General features: G+C 48.9%; 1 protein-coding gene across 1 annotated transcript; it reads left to right on the top strand.

Moving 5' to 3' along the window:
• The first annotated feature begins 6,763 nt into the window (after positions 1 to 6,763).
• Positions 6,764 to 8,500, top strand: LOC144180431 (uncharacterized). Its single transcript, XM_077708775.1, has 2 exons — positions 6,764 to 6,967; positions 8,119 to 8,500. The coding sequence occupies exons 1-2, from the start codon at positions 6,836 to 6,838 to the stop codon at positions 8,455 to 8,457; spliced, it is 471 nt and encodes a 156-aa protein (XP_077564901.1). The 5' UTR covers positions 6,764 to 6,835; the 3' UTR covers positions 8,458 to 8,500.
• Positions 8,501 to 13,777: the final 5,277 nt, after the last annotated feature.

Genomic DNA, 13,777 nt, shown 5'->3' with positions numbered 1-13,777 from the left:
GTCAGCCGCCAGGGAAGAGGTCGCCCGTTGAGTGTGATGGGCGGTGTTGCCTGTCGAGCCCTCCATCCTCCCGGGTGCAGCATAAGGGCCTGCGTTTTGGCCTCCGAGAGCTGCAGGCCACGGCTCTCGAGGAAGACCGCAACTGCGCCCAGAGCCTCCTGGAGGCACGCCTTGACTATATGGCAGTATTTGGTGAGGCCATGGGTCCAGAGTGCCACGTCGTCAGCATACACCGCCACCTCTACTGGGTGTCGCAAGCCTGGAGGGATGCAGTCGGGGAGAGGAGCCAGCACCAAGTTGAAAAGAAACGGGCTCAGCACGCTTCCCTGGGGCACCCCGGAGCGGACGTCTCGAGGACTGCTGGTCGCCCGGCCTACCTTCACCCGCAGGGTCCGGTCACGCAGGAGCGCCCGGATGTAGCTTCCTAGGCGCCCCACAACGCCCATGCCGTCCAGGGCCTCCAGGATGGCCCCGTGGGCAACCGTGTCGAATGCCGACCGCATGTCCAGCAGGAGCAGGAAGGCCACCTCCTTGTCATGGCGGGCCTGTTCCAGCATGGAGATGACGTCCCCCAGGGAGTCAGCCGTGCAGCGGTGCCGCCTGAAGCCGCTTTGCTGCTCCCGGAAGACGCCGCTGTGGTCGGCAATCCACTCGAGACGGGCAAGGGCTGCACTCTCCATGACCTTCCCAGCAGCCGACGTCAGGGACACGGGACGGTAGGACTCTGGCTCCGTCGGGGGTTTGCCGACCTTGAGAATTGGCGAGATGAGCCCCACGAGCCAGGGTGGAGGGAGGACACCAGTCCGCCAGACCCGATTGAACAGTCGCAGAAGCGGCTCTAACTGAGTCACGTCCAGGTTCCGCAGCATCTGGTACGTAACCCCGTCCATACCAGGAGCGCTCCGCCGCCAGGAATAGGCGCACCGCTGCGTCACCAGGGTTAGGTCGATGCATGACTGCTGGACCGTGCCACTGCGACGACATGGGCGGACGAAAGTAGGGCTGCCGGTGTTGGCCACGTGCAGTCCACAGGTGGTGATGGCGTCTAACAGCTCTCGTCCCCTTCGGGTGGCTCGATGACTCCCCCAGGCAGGGTGATGTGCATTGAAGTCGCCGCACAGTACAGCGTCCGAGCCCAGGTTTGCGCGCAGCCGGCACAGCGCCACGGCGTCCCATGGTTTCTGCGGCCGGATGTAGACGCTGGCCACGGTAGTGTCCGTTGTCCCCATGCGTACTGTCACGGCGGCACACTCCATTGGGCCGTCAGCAACTGGGGCCAGGTCAACAGGAGCACTGTTGAGGGTGGCACGCACATAGACCGCTGCCCGCGACTTTCCCGGTGGGTGGCTGGCGTCGCGGCACGGTGTGCTGCTGCAAGACCTCAGGCGGCAGCTCGTGGCGCTGAGATGGCACACGTAGCCCGGCAGACGCGGCGTGTCGCTATAGATGTACACTTCCTGCAGTGCCAGCACGTCGAAGGACTCCCGCAACAGGTGCTCAGTCAGCTCCGCGCTGCGACGGCCTAGGCCGTTGCAGTTCCACTGCAGGATGCGTGGCCGCTGGCCTTTCCCACTGGGTCTGCTAGCCATGGTGTAGGTGGGCGGGGGGGCTAAGTAGGGCCAAGGCGTCTGTGGCCGCCATCCTTGCCGGGTCATCGGCAGGCAGTCGGCCCACCAAGCTGTGCGTCAGGGCCAGGAGGACGGGCAACAGCTGCTCTGGGCCGGGGGCTGCAAGCGCAACGACTGGGACTGCGGGCGGGGGGCATTCATTGCGTCGCATCTGACCTTCAGCAGCGGGCGCGCGAGCTGTGCCTTTGTTTCTTATCGCCTCTCTCGCTCGGACTCTCGCTGCTGTGGTACCACGTAACAAGGTGAGAGTGAGGTTGCTTCGCATGCGCTTGATTGTTCAGCACTCGACGGCCTGTCTGTGCGGGAACTTCAGCACAAGCGAACCACGTGACTGGGCGAAGGTTCAATGACTGTTTCGCCGCCGCCCGGACCCTCAGTCTTGCCATCGATAGCGCACTGGCTGGGCTCTATGGGTGGTACTTTCAGCGCAGCAGAGGACAGCAGAGCTGTTTAAGCTCGTGGATGCACCGTCCATAAACAGAAAAAAAGTGAGCGAGCGTTTAGTGAGGAGCACCCGGCGTCACGCAGGACTGCGCATGGGCTTGCGCGCGTGAGGGGCTCGCAAAAACTAACGTAAAAATACCGAGTGCATGTGCCAGTCAGCGTCTGAGCGAACAGCGCCGCCGACAAAACGACTGTCGTCTGCTCCTGGTGTCACTCGCTCGGCGTTGCTAGGGCCAACTCCATGCGCTCATAAAACTCGCAACCGCCGCGGCAGCGGCGGCACAACTCTCTTCGAATCTGTGCCGCGCACATGAGAGATGGGGCGACCAAAGAAGATCCGGACTTCCGAACAAAAGGAGGCTTATCAGGAAGCACACCGCGCTTCCAGGCGACAATGTAGTAGCCCAAAAGAACAACAACATATAGTGCAGGTCTTCAACGGCTTGGGAGCGGTCGACGAAGGCTGCGGCGGCGGACGAGGGAGTGTATACGACGACTGAAGTGGGAATTCTACAAATAAAGCACCTATATACTTTATTCTGCTATTTATTTGGTCTTCTTCGCAGTGAATGGTTCTGAATGACTTATATGGCGTTTGTCTAGTCTTAGGCAGGTCAGCTTAGGCAGGCCAGAATCCTTCAATGCCTTGAAGGACTCTGGTGAGACGAACGCAGCTCTGTTGTGACATTAGGCTTGCACCGTTGTGCAAGCTGGCTTTGATTTTTAAAAGCATAGCTCTTTAAGCCGACACAAATCCATCCAGCCTAGACAGAAAACGTCGAGCGCACGTGAACGCGTGCGATCGCGGCGACCAGCTGGCGTTGTTGTTGTTCCTCGTCTCATGACGCATACCCAAGCGGGGGATTGGCCAGGAATCAGGCGTAAGGGGGTCTAATGCGCCCGTTTACAACGATACGAAATGACAAAACTAACCATTTTCATTCCGAAACAGCGCATGATTACAAGAGGGAATTTGTTAGAAATTTAAAGTGGAGTTTCGAAAAGAAAAAAGAACCACCAGGCAATCTCCACTAACGCGAAACCTGGCGAGGGGCGAAGCATGCAGTACATAGATTCAAAGATTGTAAGTCTTTTTACATGGCGCGCGCTGATACACGCGACATCCCAGTTACGAAGACGGAGGAGAAGTGAAATTCAAAACGGAGAACTGCAAATTTTAAAGTTAAAGCGATCACGGAACGAAATAGAAGGAAGCAAGCAAGCAAGCGCGAACGAGAAACGTGTGCCACGGTGTGTTCTTTTAATACGGGTTACGTTCTAGTGCGAGGCGTTGGCAAACCAGTGTCCCGGTGTTGTACAACCCTGACCACATGAGAATAGGACGACGAGCGACGACGACGACATGAGACGCCGACAGCCCGAGCTCCTAAGGCGCTTCGCCCCAAAAATGCGCTTTCTATGCCAAAAAACGTACACGCAAGAATAAAAGCTAACAGGGCAGCCTCTTCTTCTCGGACACGTGTACGCATGAATGGCTGCAGCCACCCCTCTGTGGCAACGTCTCAGTGATGTGGCCCCAGGTGAAAGTAGTAGGGCGTGGAAATAGAAAGTCCAATTTGCTGTAATGGCCTTCATGGTGACGTTGTCTCGTCATTGAAAAACGGCGGAAATGCATTAGGAAGTGCTCTAGTGTCTTATTTTCACCGCGAACAGCATATAGGGAAGAGGAGGTGAGGCCAGACCTGTGCATAAAACAGTTCCGCTGGGGAAACCTACATCTGAAGCTGGTTAATGTGACCTCGCATTGATGAGATTAACAAAAATGCGGATTCCAATTGATTTAGCATAAGCTTCAAAATCAGTGATTACCCCTTCCTGCTTTCTTGTTAGGCGTTTATAGCTACAGAACCTTGCTCCGGCTGCAATAAACGGAACTTGGCAACCGAAAAACCATCCGAATACGATCGCGACAAAGAGTCAGCCTCTTCATTAACAAGTAGTGCCCGGTAACCCAAATGAGGCAGATGTCCCGCAAATGGGAGGGTGTAATAAACTGGAATGCACGAATCAGGGGTGAATTTTCGGATGATGAGAAAGCGGAACAGACTGATAGTCAGTTATTATAGCTATATTAAAGTGCTGCGGATGTACTTGTTGTAATAGTTTTTGGCCAGTACTATCGCTGCGAATTAGGCTTGATATATTGGAGTGAAATCTAATAAATGCAGCGAGACTGACTCAAAAAGAAAATTTAGGCCTAAGCCGGTAAATACCAAACAGTTGCTGCCATATGCCTAGCTCATACCCAGATTGGTGCTATCGAAAACGCTTTGTAACCTCGATGCATTCTGAGGCACGCGCCGAGTAGCCAATGAATAAATCAAGCGATTACTTTGAGCACTGTTGCACGCCAAAATGCGGGTGGTGAGGCCGCAAGACATCATAGTCCGCGCATACGCGATAGTTGCTGCTGTTAGTCTAATAAAGTGAAACGCAGGTACGTTACGCGCAGTGGTGTACTGGACAGTGGTGTGTAAGCTTCGTGCATTCTGGGGCGTGCACAAAGCAATAAAAGGAGGAATCAATCGACCATTTTGATCTTCAGAAATAGGAGGAGTCCATCACAACAAACCTGTGCCCGCCTTAAGCGTGTTTCCAAACGCTTCGCTGCACAGGGCACCCACGTGACATGTGTGGTGTCACTGCGTGTGCTATTCTTTTGAGCGCCTGCTAAAACGAGCTCACCGTTCAGGCTCTGTGGCCTCGATGTAGAATAATGAGTATTGGCGCTGACGTCTTGGATTCGAGCCGCAGCAGGTATATTTCTCAGTTCGTTTTCGTTGCTTAATTTTCTTTCTAAATTTGATTTTCTTTTCTAAACTGAAATCTACGCGTTGTTTTTGTAAATGATGGTGGTTCGGTAGTTTTAGGACGCTTTAGCTTTGTGGCACAGGCAATCACCACGTTGAATTACCGTTCTCCATCGCGCGAACAGACATGTCACGTGGTTGCTCTGTGAAGCGAAGCGTTTGGAGATACGCTGCTCGTACTCTGAACCTGGCGCGCGTGCCCTGGAGCCTATTAAAGTGTCATGCACCCACATAATAGCACACACCTGCCCGGGGTATTGGTCAAGCTTAGGCCGGAAAGCATGCTGCTTTCGCGCGATATATAGTGTGGTTGATGCAGCCAAATCGTCGCTCAAATTTTTTTCATTGCATGTTTATGACTTCTACTGCGACAATGTGAGGCTTCAAATCAACCCCGAATCTAAAGAAATCGCTATGGAAATCGGAACAGGTTGTCGAGTAACCACGACGGAAATGCCTCTTTCAACCAACCAAATTCAGTCCCACCACTTGCAACTGGTTGTTTGTGGTTGGCGGGAAAGGAAAAGGAAAGGAAAGGCATTGGGGATATTTTGAGCTCGGCAGGGACCTCACCTGCATACAACCCAGAGCAGGGGAAGGGAAGTAGAGGGGGAGTGACAGGATAAAGTGGAGAAAGACAGAGGGAGAGAGAGATAGCAAGGTACAAAGAGTCCTAGAGTCAGTCAGTCAGTCCTAGAGTCAGTCAGTCAGTCCTAGAAAAAGTCAGTTCTAGAAAGCTGTCAGTCCGGGCACATCAGTCAGTCACAGCACTCCGGGAGGCCGGTCGTCTCCAGGTAATGAAGCAGATGGGCGAAGACTTCCCGTTGGGTTGCCGCAGGCCCCTTTGGGAACAGAAGGTCCTCTCGCGCTAACATACCATCGACGCTTCTATCACTGCGCTGGGCCGGTTTCATTCTCAACGCCACCATAACGACGAAACAATCCTAGCTTTCTTCTGGTAACTATAGTTGTGGCCTTGTTCTAACGGTCGGCTCCGCGATAGCGCGAGCGTGTAGGAGCATACGAATAACCTTACGCTCGTCACCCGCTCTTCCACTCAATACACGGCTATCTACTCCTCCGCCTTAATCTTCGCGATTCTACTGTACCTTACTCCGCTTTCCTCGTCGCTCTTTCTTCGCTATCAGCATTATTTCATTACCCGCTTTGCTCTTCGCATTCGCTCCGTCACGCCGACGGTGACGCGAGCCAGGAACGGGCGGTAAAGAAAACTGCGCTCTAGAACAGCGTTAAAGACACGAACGAGAGAGCGCGGAACATTCACGTTTAGATATTCTTGTTTGGTTCGCATTAAGACAGCCTCCTTGGTACGTTCAGCGATTACTCTATTTTCACAGAAAAGAACCTACATCACCTCTTAGTGTTAGGAGACCCAAGTTGCCCAGAATAACCCTGGTCATCACTGATTGGCCACTTTCCAAATCTTCGCCAATCCCTCTCTTGGCGACGTCTCGGTTACACTGTGAAAAAGAAGCAGCAGCAGCTCGAGCCAGAAGGTATTCCTAGCCCGACACTGTCATTTGGGGCATCGGGTTTAGGTTTCTGCCACGGGGATGTTTGTCGCGCCCTTCACGCTTTTATTTCACAATCCGGTCGCCTACCCTGTTAAAAGACACTTCGTACTTTCTTTCTCTGGTACGTGTACTATCTGTTTTTACTTCAGTATGTTATAGTGTTTTTTTTTTTTCTCAAAATTGCCAACATCACTTCCCTCACACTCCACAGCTCTATTTTACCCTTAGTTTGAATTCTTGACCAGTTTCCCCAATCTGACTTGGCCAATCCCCCAGAGTGGGTACGCGCCACTGATTTTTGGTTCCAACCAACCAACCAACGATGCAAGCCGCCGGCGGAACCGCTTCTGACAGGGTCACCAAGGCCTGGCAAAGTCAGAAGTCTTCCGCGAGTGATATGCCTGCTTCGTCTAAATCCTCCGCGGCCCCAAGTCAGAAATCGTCCTCCAGTGGCACAACTGTCCTCGGAGGCATCGCAACAACGATCGGCGCGGAACCGCCGAAGCCCATCGAACCAGATCTTCACCAGGTACGGGAATCTGGAATCTCCTGTCTGCTCTCTTTAAAGATCTCCCTTGGACAGCCATTTTTCAGGCTTTCAAATAAGTATTACCTTGAACAAAAAAAAATATGGTTAGTTTAACGCAAGAGGCGCATTACATCGTGCGCTTTACTTGCCACGCACGACCGCATATATTCTTCAGCGTGGGTGATAATGGAGTGAACGAGTGCCTTTTCAGTGTCAAGGGGCCGACTCCGACATCTGTACAGTGGCTGAGAGTTGAAGTAGCCAATCATTCGAGCTTTTGTTTCCTTTTACGCACAGGTTAGCTTGTTAAAGGTAATAACTCGATTTACTGTATATCTACGCATTATTTTTCTCAAATGGAGTGAGATACATACAAAAGGTGAGGCTAAAAAGTTTTTATTCAAAGGGAGATACTGAAAATAGGCATTTAAAATAGTCATTCAAATGCCTTCGTAGTCATTTAGGCACAATGGCCAAATGGGCATTGATAGATAGGCACTATAAAAACATCATAAATGCCCTTAGTAACCCTTAATTTGTTCTCATATATCAAAATGTTGTGATAGGAGCGCAAGGAACAGAATAAACACTTGCCTAAAATCCGGTCTCTACCAATGACGTTCGCTAGGATTGCACATCGTCATGCATAAGACGCAGCCATAGTGTTGTCCTTAATACCGATGTTTCAACCATATACGCTCTCTAAGCACCTATATGTGAGTTAAGACTAAAATAATGTTTGCCCAAAGCCACTGTGCGTTAAGTTTCAGCTGCCCAAAATCTGCGCCTGTATAGAAAGCATTCAACGGCCTAAGGATTTTCGAGCATGTTTCTTTTACTTGGGTAGTTGCTTAAACTAGTAGTTTTGATTTATAAACAGAGGCTAAAGTTTATTGGCATCCAGTCAATCGCATGACGCGACATCCAGTTTTAGTATTACCGATCTGCCGAGCCATTTTACGAGACTGGCGAACATTGTATGCTTTCTGTTTTCCGTTTTTGTTAGGTGAAGTATCCTTTAGTTCACTTGTTTTCATGATTGTCAAAATACAAATTTACGCCCGCCATGATGTTCGTTAGTTCGCCAAGTCAATTATTCCTCAATTGAAATATAACACACGTTTCTTTCCCGTCCATGCATTTGCAATCAGCTCGGCGCGGACGTACCGCTTCCCCAGCAACCTGTTCGAAGCTCTGCTTCCGTCGTACCCAAGGACGTGACAGCCAACGAAGAGCTCGACATCCCGACCATGATCGCCCTGGGGGGCATCATGGCCATTTTGCTCATCGGTTCCTTGGCTGTATTCCTGATGCTGCGCTCCGAGGACATCAGCCCGGAGGACAGTTCCGACGACTACAACCCCATCCCGGTGCCGGACCTAGGCGACGTCACGCAGGTCGCTGGCGGCCCTACCTCCGCGAGGCGGGCTGGGAACGTTTCGAGGCTGGTCTCGACAGCGCCACCGAAAGTGCCCAGGGGGACTTCGTAGTGCTCGTCGGTCGCAAGCCCCTTTAACAGTATTAGCGTCACCAGCCGCACGTATACCTAGCCTTGACACTCCAGTTCGAACTGTGCGGCCATAGCGTGATGGCAGCTGTAGTGGGTGCGCTTTTTCGTTTCTGGTTCCACACCGCTATCATCCTGTGTGCTCACGAATAAACACGGAAACCCACATGGGTGCCCTTACAGGGGCATTGTGAAAAGTTGCAATGAGAGTAAAGGAAATAAAGTGCGTCAAAACGTATACTCAGATAGCTTGTTTTAACGAATGATCCGACCCTTTTTGCGGGGAGTGGGCGTTGTGTCATTGTGTAGTGGTGAACAGCGCGCCATTACTGGGGCGACGGGGCAAGGACGTAATTTTGTTGAAGCTCTATCACTCTATTTAGCTCCCGCGGGCGAAAAGTCGCCATTGTAGAGTGTGGTCTCGTGCGGCCATAAGGTGGGGAAAATAGGAGACAGAAGCAAGCGCCTCTGCGCATAGCCCGGTAACGCGGCTGAGTACTTAAATTACACAAAGTGGCGGAACTAGGCCAACATAGTGTTCCTCCAAGAAGATGGGAGGGTGGGCAAGTGGGGGAAGGTACCAGACAGACGCAATGCACTGGAGAAGGAAAAGGGGGGGGGGGGGGCAGAGCAATTAACTTGTATTAGAGTAAAGAGGGCGCTAGAGACTAGACTTTACAATGACGACTTATTGGCCCGTGGGAGCTCAATGGCGTGATAGAGCGTCAACAAAATGACCTCCTTTCGGCAATAAAATCAGAAATTCAGGCATGGATGGAAGAAAATGAAATCCTTGGGGAACTGCAGAATGGATGTAGACAAGACAGGAGCGTGGATGATAATTTGTTCGTGATAATACAATGCCTTGAAAATGCGAAACCTGAGATTAGACCATTGTGGATTACGTTCTTGGACATTAACGGGATATGTGACAAGGTAAACAGTGAACTTCTGTGGAGGGTGCTGAAACTCCAGGGCTTAGATGAAGCGCTGATACAGTTTCTTATAGCAATCTATAAATATATTAGAGTACACCTGGCATTGGAAGGGCAGACATGCACACAACAGGTCAACACCCATGGCTGAAACAGGGATGCCCTTGGACCCCAGTCTGCTTATTCCTTACATGGTAGGGTTAGAAAAGAAACTAAAAGAAATTCAATTAGGGCATTCTAACTCAGAGATACATATTGCATTGTATAGCATTAGAAATTGATCTGGAGAAGAGAATTCCTCTGTAATCGGACACACGTTTCCAAAACTTCGGAGCGCTCGCGGGTGATGAGCCTAACGTGAGGAGAAAAAGAGAGGGTACTGGCGAAAAGAACCCCGAGGTCCCTAATTTCCTCCACCCTTTGCAGAGGAGCCCCCTCAGTACTGTAGGAAAACAGTAGACGATGGGTTTTCCAGCTGTACGTGATAACTTTTGTTTTAGTGGGGTTCAAAATTAGTTTTTGCTGCGCCAGACCGATAATTACGATACATCCCTCTGCAAGGCATAGCAGTCCTGAACACCGCTAATGTGCCTACATAGTTTGACATCATAAGCACAGAGAAGAAATGAAGATTTTGTTAGCACTGTTGACACATCGTTGATAAAGATAGAAAACAATACTGGACCCAGCACGGAACTTTGAGGTACACCACTGGTTGCAATGTAATCACCAGACTTTTTGTTGTTTGCATCTACGTAAAGGAGATAGTTGGACAACAAGGAAACAAGGGTTGTGTCTACACCGGACGCAGTAAGCTTGTTAATAATTGATGGTTCACCCCACCAAACGCCTTACTGAGGTCAAAATAAATGACGTCCAACTGGCCGTTTCCACAAACTGCATCAAAAGGCTGTGTCATAAAGCTTGCAAAATTTGTAACCGTCGATCTACCCGACATAAAGTCGTGCTGATTTGGTATCAGAACGTTCTTGACGCAGCCAGCAAGAACTTTGTGCAGAGCTGACTCAAAGAGATTTGAGGCGACACAAAGGAGTGAGATCGAGCGATAGGTAGTAACGGCTGGCTTATCACCAGACTTAAATATTGGAAAAATTCAAGCGATCTTCCTAATAATAATAATAATAATAATAATAATAATAATAATAATAATAATAATAATAATAATAATAATAATAATAATAATAATAATAATAATAATAATAATAATAATAATAACGTATGCTACCAAAATAAAATCAACTAGCAACCAAAAGGAAATAAAAAGAGCGCGAAAAAGCGCACGCTGGTCTATTAGTTACTATATATGTTGCCACAAATACATTTTGCTGCATACCAAAATTGAGCCAAAATGCAAAACACACGATCAAAACGCGATACATTAAAAACACATGTGTAAACAAACATGTGTAATGTAGTCATTGGATTAATTAAAGACGCATAGCAGACAATCGGAATGAATAAAGAAATAGTCCGTGTGTATGCTCAACTAATTTATGTAGGTACTGTTGCAACCGCATGTTGCTATGTCGTGGCAGTGTGGAAAAGCAAAACGAGCAGCATGCAGATCGTACCTTTCGACCGCCGGGATCCGAAAGAAATTTATGCGGTGTGGCGGGAAGAGTTTTGGCACCCCTCAGCACAGCCCGATTTGGGATGATGACGCGAATCCATTCATGCGTCTGTTTCGATGAAACAATCTTATGAAACAAAAGCGGCCTTTGGAACACCGTATACCATAGCGTAATTGTGCACCCTACAAGAAACGCCCCTTTTTCGCGGTGAAAGGTAAGAAGGCGCGGTTGCCGTCTTCTACTCCGGGTGGCGCTCGTATTTTCGCCATCTCGAACTGCAACTTTTAGGCTCTCTTGCATATTAAAAACTCCGGAGGTAATCAGTGACCTGATGATAAATATAAAAAGAAATAATAACGTTCACTTGGGCTCGTTCATTTGGTCATTTGCAGTTCATTTGCAGTTAGTACAGCATTCGAACGTTATATGTCGCTGTGGTCACGGGGCATAAAAAGGCGAAGCTTCAGCCCCCTGCGTAAAGTTGCGCGATAGTGTAATCGCTGGCTATACCGTTTGCTTCGCTTATGGCCTTCGCGACGTAAGAAATCATCTTGGCGCGTGTGGTGATTTTCCGAATTACTCAATGATTATTCGTTTTGTATCCGACATACCTTATTTGACCATGTTTAATGGCGTGTTTTATGGTTTAGGATTTCAGCCGGAAGGGGAAAAAAAGGTAAAAGAAACCTGATGGTTACCAGCTTACCAAACATTAGCGGAATGTATACACCCGATGTTAAAACTCCCCGGGACGAGATTTCGAAAATCGAATTTCTCTGCTCTCTGGTGGTTCAGCACTTGATTTGCCGTCTTAAGTGAAGTGTGATGCTTCGGATAAGATGAGAAAAAAATGGCCGCATATCTGCTCCTTTCGTTGCAAATTCCGCCGAAAGACGATAGTGGACTGGCGCCCCTTCCAAGTAAAGGCGTCCCTTCTCTTTTCCGGCTCACCTCTCATGCTGTTCCTTTCCCGTGTCGTTCCTCCCAAGATAACACGCTAGAGGTTTGCTCAAGTCAGTTTAAATTTACCGCATTCTCCTGCTCCAAGTCGGGTGTCTCGATGCCAGCGCTGCCCCTGCTACAACGTTTATGGAACCACGATGGCCTACTGCACGAGCGTTCGAAGTGGAATGTGGATTCCATCTACTGAAACCTTTTGTTGCTATTGCCGTTAGATTTATTAACTGACGCCAAGAGGTGGTGCTGGCAACAGCAGGCGAGATTTCTTTTGCCGTTGATGTAGCGTTTCATTATCTATCGCATAAACCAAGCATGCATGAAATTTTTAATAAAGGAGCACTGCAAATATCACTTATGTATTCATTTTCTGCCTGATATTTGCGTAATGTCTTGTTCTTGTTCAACGATGTTGACAAATATGCAGACTGACACCTGACTTAGACGTTAAGATTTAGCTGTGGGTATATTGCGCCAATACGGTTTCGCTTCGGCCGGGTGGTGAAATCGAGTCACAGACAGACAGACATACAGACGGACAGACTAAAATTTCTGCATTTAAGTAGCCCGAGAAAGAATATCGTCTTTAAAAACAAAAGAAACAAGCAAAGAGGTTAACCAGCTGTAGAGCACGGTTTTCCACCCTGCCCTGGGGAAGTGGGGTTAGGTGGATAAAAGTGTGGGGAGCCGAGGGGAAGGAGATAGGAATTGGGAACGCACGCTCCCATACTCGTTTTCCTTGGCACTAAAGGCGCTGGTGTAATCGTACATTGAAAAAAAAAAAAAAAACGAAGAAGGGCTTTTGTCGCCTTCTGTGAATTTGACGGTAGGGACCGATGTCCCTAGGATTGTCTCCCCCTCGAACGGGGGAGTTTGCTGGCCAGACAGTGCCGCATTCATAAATGTCGGGGCCTGGGACCAGCTGCGTCCTTTGGGCCGTAATGACGACAACAACGGTAATATTGATGATAATCACCGGCTTGAGACGCTGGAGTTTTCGAAGCCCACTCCTCATGCTTGCTGGTCAGTATTTTTGTATGCATTATTTTTATCTGTTAGGAAAATTAATTTCTTGGTTTCATTTCTGTGACGCACACGTCGGTTTGTTTTGTACGTCAGTGCATCACAAAATCGCAAGTATTCGGAGCGGCGCATCGACACACACCACAGGCCGACAGACAAGAAGAGCGTTTTTCCTCGGGGAAACATTTTAGTAGGCATTCAATCTTCCAATTAATAACGCCTAAAATTGGATGAGACGCTGTACACCGAAAACATTCGAACATTGAAATTGCCCTTTTAAATGTACTATCGGCGTCAAATGAAACGCGAACACGAAAAATATAAACCAGAACGTGCAAAATTGAAAATACTACTCGTAGAGTTCATATAATGACACCTGTTGGTATATTTTGAAATCCACAATTCCAAACTTTGTTTTTTGTAACTAAGCCACGCTTCATTTTGGTTTACATGAAAAGAAATCGCGCTATTTGTGTGTTCAGGTTCATATTTTCGTGTTCGCGTTTCATTTGACGCCGATAATACGCTTATGTTCAATGCGACAGCAACAAACATTCATACCTGACTCAAACTTCATCACTAATGACAGAACGGGAACAAACAATTACTTTTTTGTGTACATTGATCGAGAATGAGCCAATGGGAGAAAGAAGCACCAAGCTAAAACATAAACAAATGCAACATTTCAAACAGAATGTTGCGGCTTTTCCAAATCACAAATTCACACATTGCTTACTAAAAAGCAATTTCTCTCAGCAGGTGTCTTTTAATCGACGTGATGGCTAAAATGTTCGAC

Source organism: Haemaphysalis longicornis, unplaced genomic scaffold (assembly GCF_048455015.1).
Source record: "Haemaphysalis longicornis isolate Haplotype H1 unplaced genomic scaffold, Haemaphysalis longicornis Haplotype H1 scaffold_4, whole genome shotgun sequence".
Taxonomy (NCBI): Eukaryota; Metazoa; Arthropoda; class Arachnida; order Ixodida; family Ixodidae; genus Haemaphysalis; species Haemaphysalis longicornis.
This window is presented reverse-complemented; position numbering and strand designations above follow the sequence as displayed.